The sequence below is a fragment of the Rhinolophus ferrumequinum genome, chromosome 15 (assembly GCF_004115265.2).
Source record: "Rhinolophus ferrumequinum isolate MPI-CBG mRhiFer1 chromosome 15, mRhiFer1_v1.p, whole genome shotgun sequence".
In the NCBI taxonomy this organism is placed as follows: Eukaryota; Metazoa; Chordata; class Mammalia; order Chiroptera; family Rhinolophidae; genus Rhinolophus; species Rhinolophus ferrumequinum.
The window spans coordinates 17723322-17735813 of record NC_046298.1 but is presented as its reverse complement, the minus strand read 5'-3'; the positions used below and the strand labels follow the sequence as shown (position 1 = coordinate 17735813).

General features: G+C 43.5%; 1 protein-coding gene across 7 annotated transcripts in view; it reads right to left on the bottom strand.

Moving 5' to 3' along the window:
* Positions 1 to 12492, bottom strand: part of SLC7A6 (solute carrier family 7 member 6) — a 29410-nt gene that overhangs the window by 12921 nt on the left and 3997 nt on the right. For 5 of the 7 annotated variants that reach the window (XM_033128200.1, XM_033128197.1, XM_033128199.1 and 2 more), the window contains exons 3-4: positions 11002 to 11126; positions 4451 to 5006 (exon numbers count right to left, since the gene is read on the bottom strand). In XM_033128200.1, the coding sequence (XP_032984091.1) occupies positions 4451 to 4970 (520 nt within the window). In that variant the 5' untranslated portion in view covers positions 4971 to 5006; positions 11002 to 11126. Of the gene's footprint in view, positions 1 to 4450; positions 5007 to 10306; positions 10379 to 11001; positions 11127 to 12492 lie in introns of all 7 variants that reach the window. The other 2 variants (XM_033128198.1, XM_033128203.1) reach the window with 2 other exon arrangements.

The following is a 12492-nucleotide window of genomic DNA, read 5'->3' as shown; positions in this document are numbered from 1 at the left end:
TTGCTAGAAAGCCTGCCCCAACTAGTGTGGGACCCATATGAGGGTCTTCAAAGCTCTTCGGGGGCTCGCTGCTAAGAAAAGAGTACTCAAATAGCAGATCTAGACCCAACCCCAAAGCAGAAACAAATCCCCAAGTCTCTCTGTTGCAAAGACTAATAGTTATCTTCTAAGATCTGTTCTTCCATTTTTCCTTAGTACCAGAAATTGTAGCTGGAGTCACTGCTGCCCCAATTAGTGTGGGACCCATATGAGGGTCTTCAAGTCTCTTTGGGGGCTCGCTGCCATTTGACATTTCCCAGCCTCTCTCACAGTAAGTATGGCCAGGTAACTAGGTTCTTGCCTCAGGGACACAAGCAAAGTTTTATATAAACAAGACCTCAGGAATTATCTCTGAAGGGTAGTGTGTGCCTTTCTTTGTCCTTCCTGTCAGCTACAATGCAAACAAGACAGCTAGAGCTTGAGTAGCTATCTTGTCCCAGCATCTAGAAGTCACATGCTGAGGATGGCAGAGCCACAGGGCAGAAGGAAGGAATCTGCTTCCTGAAGAACTATGGAGCCATCCTACGAGCCCTCCACTGCCTACTTTTAACATGTGAGACAAATCAATTTCAATATGTTTGAGCCATGTTGCTTTTGGTTTTCAATCGTCTGAAACACAAACTAACCCTGAATAATACATGTGCCCTCAGACAGACCTGCACCTCTCATACTCTCTGATGAGGAGCTGGCCTGGCAATCTGAAGCTGTCGTCCTAGTTCCGCTGACAGTCACAGCTCCTTTTTCCCAAAGGCAACAGGGAGGAGGAGTAGGAACCCTCCCAGTTCTTCCCACAAATAGGCTGGGCGTTACTAAGGGACATCCGAGGACAGAGAATTGTAATCCTTAACAACTACAAGGTGGGGAAAGAAAAAATCAGGGGGAAAAAAACCACCTGCAAATCTATTAGGAGAGAAACAGTCCAGGAGAGGCAAACCCTTCCAAAAGGAGATCTCGGAATCAGGAGCTACCTGTTGGCATGTGGATGGGTATATAATGTACATGCCTTTTAAAAAAGCCTCCTTGTTGTTAATTACACAAATACACACATTTAATCTTAGCATCAAGATACTCAAAATACATATAGGGTTAAAGTCCAGGGTTTTTGAGCAACTATGGTCAAGAAACAGTCCTCCCGGGGGAGGGGGATTATCACTTTGTGAGGGGTGTTAATGTCTAACTATTACATTGTTTTGTACACTTGAAACTAATTAAAAAAAAAAAGGAAAAAGTCTTCCTTTGGCTTGTCACTATCAGAACAGGAAAGCCATCTATCCATATCAATGACTAACCAAAACAGGGAAGAGGAAAGAGGACTTCCTACCCAGAACCCTGCGCAGGCCACCGTTCAATACACCAGGAAACAACAGAAAGCTATTCAGGCACCACACAGTGTTTCATCACTCCAGTCTCACCCTTGGCAGTATTCTCCCCCTTCCTCCTCTTTTTCTTGCTCCTCCTCCTCTTTTTTTTCCTCCTCCTCACTGTTGGCCTTGCCAAACAAACCCTCAGGGGCACTGGAGTCTCAGCTGTGAGCAGGCCTCTGCTTTGATGCCTCCCTGTCAGTGCTGAACCGACTTCCATGTTGAAACCTTCGCAGCAAATACTCACCAATGATGTCTGTGAAGCTATATAACAAATAGGGTCCCACAAAGATAAATGGACCAACAATACCTAAGCCAGAAGCACACACTTCTGCAATCACATTGAGTACTGTTACAGCGCTGGGCACCTGGCTGAGAGGGGAACCTATGGGCCTTAAGAACAGCCCTTTCCCCCTACAGTCCCATCAGTGAGGAAGGGCCCCTAAGCAGACTGAGTTCAGCCAGTAGCCTGAGGCCCAATCATCAGGAAAGTCCAAGAACCCAGAGCACATTATGAGCAGAATGCACCTTTAGGACAGTTGCTCAACTTCAACACTTTGACATTTTGAGCCAGGGAAGTCTTTGTCGTGCGGGGCTGTCCTGTGCATTACAGGATGTTCAGCACACCCCTGGCCTCTACCAATTAGATGCTAGGAGCGCCCACTCCCAGCAGTTGTGACAACCAAAAATGACTCCAGACCTTGCCAAACTAACTTAACTCCAGCTGAGAATCACTACTCTAGGATAACGTGTAGCTGAGACAGCCTAAAATCCAAAACAAGCTGTTTGGATCTTCCCACCAAGTGTAACCTAGGATTGGGGTGCGGGAGGGCTGCTGGAAAGCCAGCATCTGAAACAGCAATGCCTTCAGGGGCCAAGAAGGTAATACAAATGAGCAATGGCAAGAATGTTTGGGTGTAAAACAGGAGGGAGCGGAGGACTATAACGGACTGGAAACTATACACTCCATTTAAAGGGAGCCACCACTACTCACATGCAGCTGACTGTGTCAGGCAGGAATTTGGGTCCGAAGCTGCCAGAAATGTTGACTCTTCAAGAGAAAGGGCAAGTCCTCATTTTCAAATGTTGGCAAGTAATTCAACGTTATTTAGAACACTGTGTCGGCCCAACAAATATATCTGTTGGGTCAAGTCTGGCCCATGGGCCACCCGCTTGCAGCTCTGCCCTGGAGTTGGTACTATGGAGACTGCTTGGGCCCTTTCTTCTAGAATGGAACATTAATTGTATAGCCTGTCATGGATATAACTTCTTTAGGCAGTCTCCCAACCAACAACCTGTAACCTTAAACACTATACCACACTGTCGGGAACTACTTATGTATCCCCAAACCATGTTTTCTAAGGATATTTGATGAAAGGGATTAAATATTAAATTTTTTAAAAAGCAGTATACAAACCACAAAGAGTATGATCTCAAGAGTACTTTTTTTAAATGATACATATGCACAGAAAAAAATACTGGACGGTATTTTACATAAATAGAAAAATGGTTCTCTGGAAGGTAAAACCATGGGTGATCTTAATTTTCTTTTTTCTATCGTTTTGTATTTTTCAAATTGTCAAGTCTATGTATTACTTTTCAATGTAAAAAAAGAGACACTATTTTTTTTAAATGTTTCTTTTAAAGAACATTCTACAAAAAGGGGAAAAAAACCCATGATACCCTACGTTTAAAAAGCAGACTATAAAGTTATATACAAAGTATGATGCCATTTCTACAAAAGAAAGAAATGAAGACATGATTGAACTATTAAAAGAGCTCGTGCCTTAGTGGTAGATTAAAGGTGATATGAGGCTGTTTATTTTCTCCTTAATAAACATGTTTTATAATCAGAAAATGATTCCCTTTTTTGGAGAGCTCAGTCAGGCCAGAGACCCCAGGCCAAACACTATCAGATACACAGCTGAGCAGCCCCCTTCGCTGTGTCAGGAGTACCTGTGGAGGGGGTCGCTTGGACATTGGTCTTGAATAAATTCCTTACAGTTCAGAGGCACAATGTACTGGATAATCCTTTTCTGCTAACTCCACAGCGCTCTCAGTCTATTTTTAACACTGCAGATAAACTACATACACTGCCAACGATTTTGCAAGCAGAGATATGGAAAGAACAGGGTATAAAAGTGCCTCCGGCAGCACAGTGCTAAGAAACAGGGAATTCTGGGCCACTTCTTGGATAAAACACTAGCTCTACACTCGGTAAGTTCACAGCAATCTTCTCTCCCTTTCAGTGACTTCACACAGAATCCCTCCTTACCACCTCGTGACAGAAAAAAACAAAATAAAGAGGGATCCACTGCGACCTCTTAGGTTCTGTTCTCAGAAACATGCATATGGGGTAGAAGCCACCCACTTTCCTCTCGCTGGCCCTAGGCAGATCTTATTTACAAAGTCAGTGTAAAGAAATCTGAAACACCAATGGGAAAAAGCCGTTTTGGTGTGGCGCCTGCTGCTCAGAACCGGCTACAGAGAGTGGCAGTGGCGGGAAGGAGTGGCCCTTGGGCCTGTGAGCCTGGCGAATAATGCCTTGGGACCCCCACAATCTAGAGAAGCCGATTTCCTCACTGACACCTTTAAACTGGTTTAAGATAAAAAGCTAGGAAGCAAAATAACTTTTTTTCTTTTTTTTCTTTTTTTTGAGTAGCAGAATAAAGGCCGAAGCACTTAGGGTTTTTTTCTGGGTTAAGTTACAACTAGTGATGTGGACTCCAATCAAAACACCTGACAAGACAAATATAAGACATGCACCAACCTGTCACATACACTGGGGAACAGAACTCAGGGACAGTCAAGAGTGGAAGGAACGTGAGGCACCAAAAGCCACAAACAGATTCCCACTTCTCCCACCCATATCTTTTACCCTTACTTATCTCAGGACCGAATGACTGGTGAAAGTACTTCTTCAAAAGGTTTGATACCTCTCTTCCCTCCAAAAAAGCAAAGATGTTGTTCATTTATGTAAGGTAGCATTAGCATTATTAAAGTAACCCACACCCCTACTCCTACCCCCCGCACTGAGCCCCCAGACTTACATATGCAAGCAGCAGCGATGAGACGGCAGGCCACGTATGGGGGATCACACGTGGGGAAGGAGGGCTGGATGATGTAGTTGGCGAAGGTGATGGCAATGATGGCCTGACTGGTGGGCTCAACGATGAGCAGGGAGGCCCACAGACGGATGAAGGCAATGAAGCCCCCAAAGGCCTCTAGAATATAGGCATAGCTGGCCCCAGACTTGGTGATGGTGGTCCCCAGTTCCGCGTAGCAAAGGGCACCCACGACAGAGAAAAGTCCGCCGATGACCCAGATAACCAGTGACAACCCATAGGAGGCCGTGTACACCAGCACGCCCTTGGGGGAAACGAAGATTCCTGAACCAATCATGTTTCCCACCACCAGGCTGACTCCATTCAGCAGGGAGATCTCCTTCTTCAGCTGCATGGATTCTGTGGTCCTGTGAGGGGACACACTGCCATTGCCCTCCCCGAGCTGGCCAGCCTCAGGAATGAAATGGTATGTGGGCATAGGGCTCTCCAACTCCTTGGCTTCCATGGCAAATGGTTCCTTCACACCGGTGTTCCCTCCGGCCTGGCAAAGAATATAAGTACGTCAGTCAAGGGCAGGAGCTGGTGAGGCTCTGCTTTAGACCCGCGAGACAGGCAGCTTTCCCTGCCCTCCTTCTGTGCAGGAACAACAGGCCTCATACACAGACCTTAAATACTCTGAGCCTGGCTCAGGTTCCACCACAGGATCAGGGAAATGGAGGTAAGCAAACCTCTACTGTTCCCAAGAAAGACACTAGGAGAGCTCAGGCACGAGATGATGGCGACTTCCAAGAGGTATCTGGCTTGAAGCCCAGGGCAGGCTGGCATTAGTTTTATCCATAGCATGGATTCTCCCTGAGCTGTAATTTTTGCTCTATGATTAGCATCTTAAAACCTGCAAACCTATCCTGCAGAGAAGACCAGAGTCCCAGCACCGGGTTCACAGCCTTAGCCAGGCAGACAGGCTTCTCACTGACCATACCCAGGTAATCCTGCCCACTCATCTCCATTCAGACATAAATGGGGACTTCTGCAGTGTGCAGCCACGTGCGGAGAGGTCTGCAGCTACTCTCGGGCCAGCAAAGACCGTGAGCAGGTAGTGGGAAGGGTTAGGAAGATGCTAAGATGAGGGCAGATCGCTATTGCAGAGACGGGACCAAGCCCAGGAACTTCAGGAAAATCATACCCACATGTTGCTGTCTCCACAACACCCACCTTCCTTCCTACATTGCTGCTTGCCCGTTCAATACCTTTCTTCTTCCAAAGTGCCCAGGAGAGAGGAATAACATAAGAACAGAAAGAGAAAGAACACCCAGAGGGCACCCTAACATGGGGCTCATCTGTTACTGGCTTATTTGCTTTCCTCCTCGACATGCCCCTCACTACCATCTGGGGTTGCAAAAAGATTCTCCCAGAACTGGACCCAGGCATCTTGACACCCAGTTAAAGCTATAAGGCTTCTCTTCTCCACACTGGCATTGGAAGACATCCTGTAGGGAGATGGATATGCATTCTCTCTCTCTCTCTCTCTCTCTCTCTCTCTCCTATCTCTGGATCAGAGTTGGGTCAGTCCAGAAACCACAAAGAACTTGGATTCCTAACTACGAAGGACCCCGAATCTGTCAAAGGAAGACAAGTACCTTCGTGACCTCCCACTCAGCATGGCCTTCTTCCTCCCTCATTCCTGTGCCCCAGGAGTCAGATATTCAGATCCCCTACTTCTAACTCATCTCTGGAGAAAGGAATCTGGTGGGCCATTTGATTCCCAGGTTGGGCGTAGGACTCAAATGGAGTTAGTCCTTTAAGGTCACAGAGATAACTTTCATGGATAAGAATGGGCTTAGTACATCGTCTTCCCAGAAGCCTCTCATCGATTCAACAAAGATGCATGGATGTGCCAGAACTTTGCCTCACTGAGCTCAGAGCAAAGGAACCATGGCCACTCAACAGTAGTTCTCAGGGAAAACGCCGATCTCCACAAGCCCCACCTACAACTCCTACCTTACCTGTCCAGGTCCCTCCCCTGAGTCTAGACCTAAACCCAAGTGTAAAAGCTCCTCTGGGGCACTAGTACGCCTTCCTTCACTCACAGAGTTGAGCCAACCTACTTCTGCTTAGATGAGGCCTGGCTTTCAGGGGGCACCACTTTTCCTTTCACTCCTGGCACCAAGCCAACCAGGTTTCATTATGTCGGCACATGGGAACTTATTTGTTTCCACATGTCTGTCGGGTGAACCCAGGCATTCATGAAAACAAAATCAGTAAACAGCTGAAGAGCCTACATATTCACATAAGAGTCAGGTGCAAAGAGACCTAGGCTGTCCTTTTTCACCCAACTGAACACAGAGGCAAGCAGAAAAACTGGCCCCCGTGACCACTCCAGCCTCCCCGTACCCCCTTATTCCATCAGACCTAACTGGAGGGTGAGGTGGGGGTGAGAGAGGGAAGCAACCAGGTATTTTTATTTTGGACTTCTGAAACCAGATATGTGGGTTTTCTACACATCAGGCAATTCTACGACACTAGCTGAGTGTCCTTCAATTTAACTCAATCTGACACTATCTATCCGGAGATAGCATCAGGTCCCACAGGGTAAGGGCTCAGCCCTACCAAACTGCCCCCCACCCCCACTTCAGATGCTAAGCGCAAGTCCAGGCTGTTACCAGTGCTTCTGACTGACTGGCTATAAATCAGAGGTTCCCACTGTCCCCCTTGGCTTCAATTAATTTGTTAGATCAGCTCCCGGAATGCAGGAAAACTTACCAGATTACCAGTTTATTATAAAAGGATATAACCCCGGAACAGCCAGACGGAAGAGATGCTTAAGGCAAAATACGTGAGAAGGGGTGTGGAGTTTCCTTGCTCTCTCTGGGGGCACCGCTCTCCCAGCACCTTCACATCTTCACCAACCTGGATGCTCTCCTAACCCCACTCTTTTGGAATTTCTATGAAGGCTTCATTACAAAGGCATGACGGATTGAATCGTTGATCACTGGTGGTTGATTTAACCTCCAGCTCCTCTCCCCTCCCCAAAGGTGGAGACTGGTCTGCAAGTTCACAAGGTTGGCAACTAGCTTCCATCCTCAGAGGATGTAGATGCTTTCCAAAAATCACCAGATTAACATAAACTTGGGTGTGTTGAAAGGGGTTTGTATTATAATATACATAACAAAAGACATCCATTTCATCTTTATTGCTCTGGAGCTATTTCAGGAACAAAACTAAATTTATAACAAAAAAATAACCCATGGCTCTTATATAGGAAATTACAGGAGCTGCATGCCAGAAACAGTGGACGAAGACCAAATACAAATGTTTAATCACAGCATCACAGAGAAGGGAAAAAGATACATAAGCTTCTTTAGCTGGAAAATAAAATCTCATATAAAATGGAATTGCGTCAACTTCAAACTTCCATTTAGGACGTAGAAAGCTGGGGAACGCATTACTCCTACTCCTATAACATGAAAAAGTCAGATAATCTACCAAACAAAAACTTTTCTTAAAGCCATCAGAGAACTGAGGTTACAGGACAACCAATCAGACTGAAATTTAAGGGAAAACAGGTACCTCCTGGAGAGAGACAAGTTCTGGCTCATCTGTGGCAGAGGGAGAATGATGGGACCAACATCAAGGAAGAAAAGAAGAAGTCAGGTATAGTTTTTAATGAATTACTAAAAGTCAAGTGTGGGTTCGCAAGAGCCATAGACACTCAAAGGGTTTTCTCCACGGACCTCAGTGAACGCTCAGAAGAAATACTAGGCAGGAGACTAGAGAAAGCCTCTCAGTACTGCTAGCCTGGAGAAAGCAGTCACTACTCTGGGAAAAATACAAAGGTCTACCTGGTTGCCTCTCTAAAGAATAAAAAATCTTAACCCTCTGGGGCAAGGGCAGCAAACGCGGGTCACTCCCAGGGCAGCTGGGACGGGTGAAAGAAAAATAAAACCACCCTTTTAGTATGGGGGAGGGGTAGGACCATCCAGAAAGATCCACACACCCTCAGACCCAGGGAAACAGCCTGCCTAAGACTGAGGCTGAACCAAGACAGTAGAGAACCGCTCTGCTCCCCACCACAGGTTAGCAAGTTCGCAGCAATAAGACTATTGTGGTAGACTATGCCTTGAGGCATAGGTACAGAAAGAAGCTGAGGGAGGAACATAAACACTGAGGAAATACTGTCCTTCCAGCAAACTAACCCTAAGCTGCAAAGAAATGCCAGAGGAATTTGAAGCCCTTGGTAAGCCTAAGGTAACCATAACAACACTAATCACCTCCTAACTGACTCAAATTCCCACACTAACAGCCTAGCAAAAGAAGAGGTGTACACTTTTTCCGGAATAAATGCTATGTACCTCAGTCTCTACTGTTCCATATACATCTGGCAATCAATAACAAATCACAAGCAACACAAAAAAGCATGAAAAGCAACCCACTATCAATAGGCAAAGTAATCAATAGGACAAGACTTCAGACGGCCCAGATATTTAAATTTGCAGACAGGGAATTTAAAATAACTATGATTATGTGAAAAATGATATAAATGGATCCACTTTAGCATGGAGTAGGAGCTGCCACCCCAGAGGAAGTGCCTGCCAAGTCTTACTCCTCAAACCTTTGGAATGTTAAAACTGGGCAAAATAACCTTTGGACTGGGCCTAAAGCAGCATTGTATTCCAAACAATTGTTTGCAAAGATAACAGGAAAGCAGATGAAATTTAAAGATCTTCTTTAGAATTAGCACCACTATGTTAGCTTATCTGCACCAATAGAAATTCCTTCCTTAGCTTATTAACACTCACAGAAATTCCTTTCTTCTATTTAAGCAATTATTGCTCTTCCCTTTCTTACAAATACCCCTTGTCATCACCTCCTAATTGGAACACTATCTGGGTCTCCACCTGAATCAGGGCTATTCTTTTGGATCTCAAATGCTTGTTGCCTCTCGCATTGGCCTTTTATTTTTAGGTTATGTATTAAACGTTCTAATGGGAAAGTTGGGCAGCAGGCATGAAGACATACGGAATTTTAGCAGAGAAATGAAAACTGTAAGAATCAAAATGGGAAAAAGTAAAAAAATAAAAACAGAATAGAGCCTCCAAGAGTCGTAGGACAATATCAAATGGTCTGAGGTAAATATTTTTTAAAATATGGGAGTGTTCTGCTTATTTTTCATTGCTTTAGAATATAATTGATTGCCTCAAGCAAAAATAGTAGCAATGCATTGTGGATTTATAGCATGTATAAAAGTAAAATGTATGACAACAATAGCACAAAGATAGAAAGGAAGAATTGGGAGTTATACTGTTGTAAGGTTATTACATGTGAAATGATGTGATATTACTTAAAGTAGACTGTGATTAAAGATGTACATTGTAAAACGAGGGCAAACACTAAAAAAAATAAAAGAAGAGGTATAAATAATAAGCCAACAGTGGAGATAAAACAGATCATAAAACATACTCAATCCAAAGCAGGCAGAAAAAAACAAGCAAAGAACATATGGAACAAATAGAAAACAGAAAACAACTGGCAAGAGGGCAGATTTTAATTCAACCATATCAATAATAACATGAAATGTAAATGATCTAAACATACCAATTAAAAGACAGACATTGACAGATTACCTAAAAATGTAAAACCCAAAATGCAGTCTACAAGAAACCCACTTTAAAGATAAAAATAAATAAGTTATAGATCAATAATGGGAAAAAAATAAACCGTGTAAACACTTATCAAAAGAAAGATGGACTAGCTATATTAACATGAGACAAAATAGATTTCAGAATAAGAAATATTGCTAGGGATAAAGAGACACATTACCTAATCATAAAGAGGTCAATTCACCAAAAGACAATTCTAAATGTATATTTCCTCCAACAATATAGCTTCAAATACATGAAGCAAAAACTGATATATCTGAAAGGAAAAATAGACAAATCCACAATTACAGTTGGAGACTTCCACACATCTCTCTCAGTCAACAATAGAACAAGTAGACAGACATAAAATCAGCAAGGATCTAGAAGACCTGAAAATGGAATTCCCCAACATAGTTCTTGTCTAAGGAAATATATGAATTCTGAGAAAAGAAAATTGGCACCTGCAATAAGACGCACCTCCAAGCAGGGGAGGGGAGCAGGTCAGGGGTGGAAGGCAGACTTCCAACAAGGGAAAAAAGGCTTTGGCTCCTCAAGTTTCACAAGACAGTATCAGCCCTACTATCTACTGTCAGTATCAGAGCTGAGTTAGGAACCCTCCCTCAGGTGCTGCCTGAGGCCTTTAGAACCAATTCCAACCTTCTTAGCAGCTAGATACCACGCTGCATACAGTCCCACCCACTGTCCAGTCACAATGAATTACTTGCAGTTTCCTAAACCCTGGAGCCTATCAGAAAAACACACCTTTGCTCATGCTGAGCCCTCTGCTTCTAACACCCCTCTCCCAAATTCTTGGCTGCCATCTTTCTCTCCTTGTGCCACTAAGGTTTCTAATACATCCTTCTGCCTTAGCAGCCACCTCACTCTGTTGCACTTACTTACCTTTCAGTCTGTCCCAACAAGTTTGTGGGCTCCTTGTCCGTTTTAGCAGTTCCCCATACGAGGCCTAGGACAGAATCTGTACTCAGTCCATGATCGTTGAAAAAATATATATGGACAGAAAATACCTAGAACAGAAAATACACAATAAACCCTATGAAAGTCTAACACTTTGAGCCACCTGCTCCCTAGACCGACAGCAGAAAAGGCTTCACTAAAGAGAAGTGATCATTATCAAACTTGAAAGCTTCTGCACAGCAAAAGAAACCACTGACAAAATAAAGAGGGAACCAACTGAATGAGAGAAGATTTTTGCAAATAGTGCCTCCAATAAGGGGCTAATATCCAAAATATACAAGGAACTCATGAAATTCAACAACAAAAAACAAACAACCCAATTCAAAAATGGGAAGAGGACCCGAAGAGACATTTCTCCAAAGAGGGTATACAAATGGCAAATAGATATATGAAAAATGCTCAACATCACTAATCATCAGAGAAATGCAAATAAAAACCACAATGAGATATCACCTCACCCCAGTTAGAATGGCTACCATCAACAAGACAAATAGTAACAAGTGTTGGAGAGGCTGTGGAAAAAAAGGAATCCTCATAATCTGTTGGTGGGAATGCAGACTGGTGCAGCTGCTATGGAAGGCAGTGTGGAGGTTCCTCAAAAAATTACAAATAGAATTACCACATGACCAGCAATCTCTCTCCTGGATATCTACCCAAAAAATCTGAAAACATTTATACATAAAGACACGTGTGCTCCAATGTTCACTGTAGCTTTATTTACGGTGGCCAAGACATGGAAACAACCAAAATGTCCTTCGACAGATCAATGGATAAAGAAGTTGTGGTACATATACACAATGGAATACTACTCAGCGGTAAGAAAAGATGACATAGGACCATTTGTGACAACATGGATGGATCTTGAGATTATAATGCTAAGCGAAATAAGTCAGACAGAAAAAGCAGGGAACCATATGATTTCACTGATATGTGGTATATAAACCAAAAACAACAAAAGAACAAGACAAACAAATGAGAAACAAAAACTCATAGACACAGACAATAGTTTAGGGGTTACCAGAGGGTAAGGGGGGTGGGGGGTGGTAGATGAGGGTAAACGGGATCAAATATTTGGTGATGCAAGGAGAACTGACTCTGGGTGGTGAACACACAATGGGATTCATAGATGATGTGATACAGAATTGTACACCTGAAATCTATGTAACTGTACTAACAATTGTCACCTCAATAAACTTTAATTAAAAAAAAAAGAAAACAGGAATGCCTATGTTTGTGAAAAGATTGGTCAAATAATGTGAGTATAACCAATAGAAATTTGTGAATTAAAATAAATTTTACTGAAAAAAATGAGAGAGAGAAGGCAGTCTGAGACAGAGGTTTCCATCATTTTGTCACAGTATTTGTTCTTTAGGTAACAGGTGATAAAGGAGAAAAAAATTACAAAAAGCTACTATG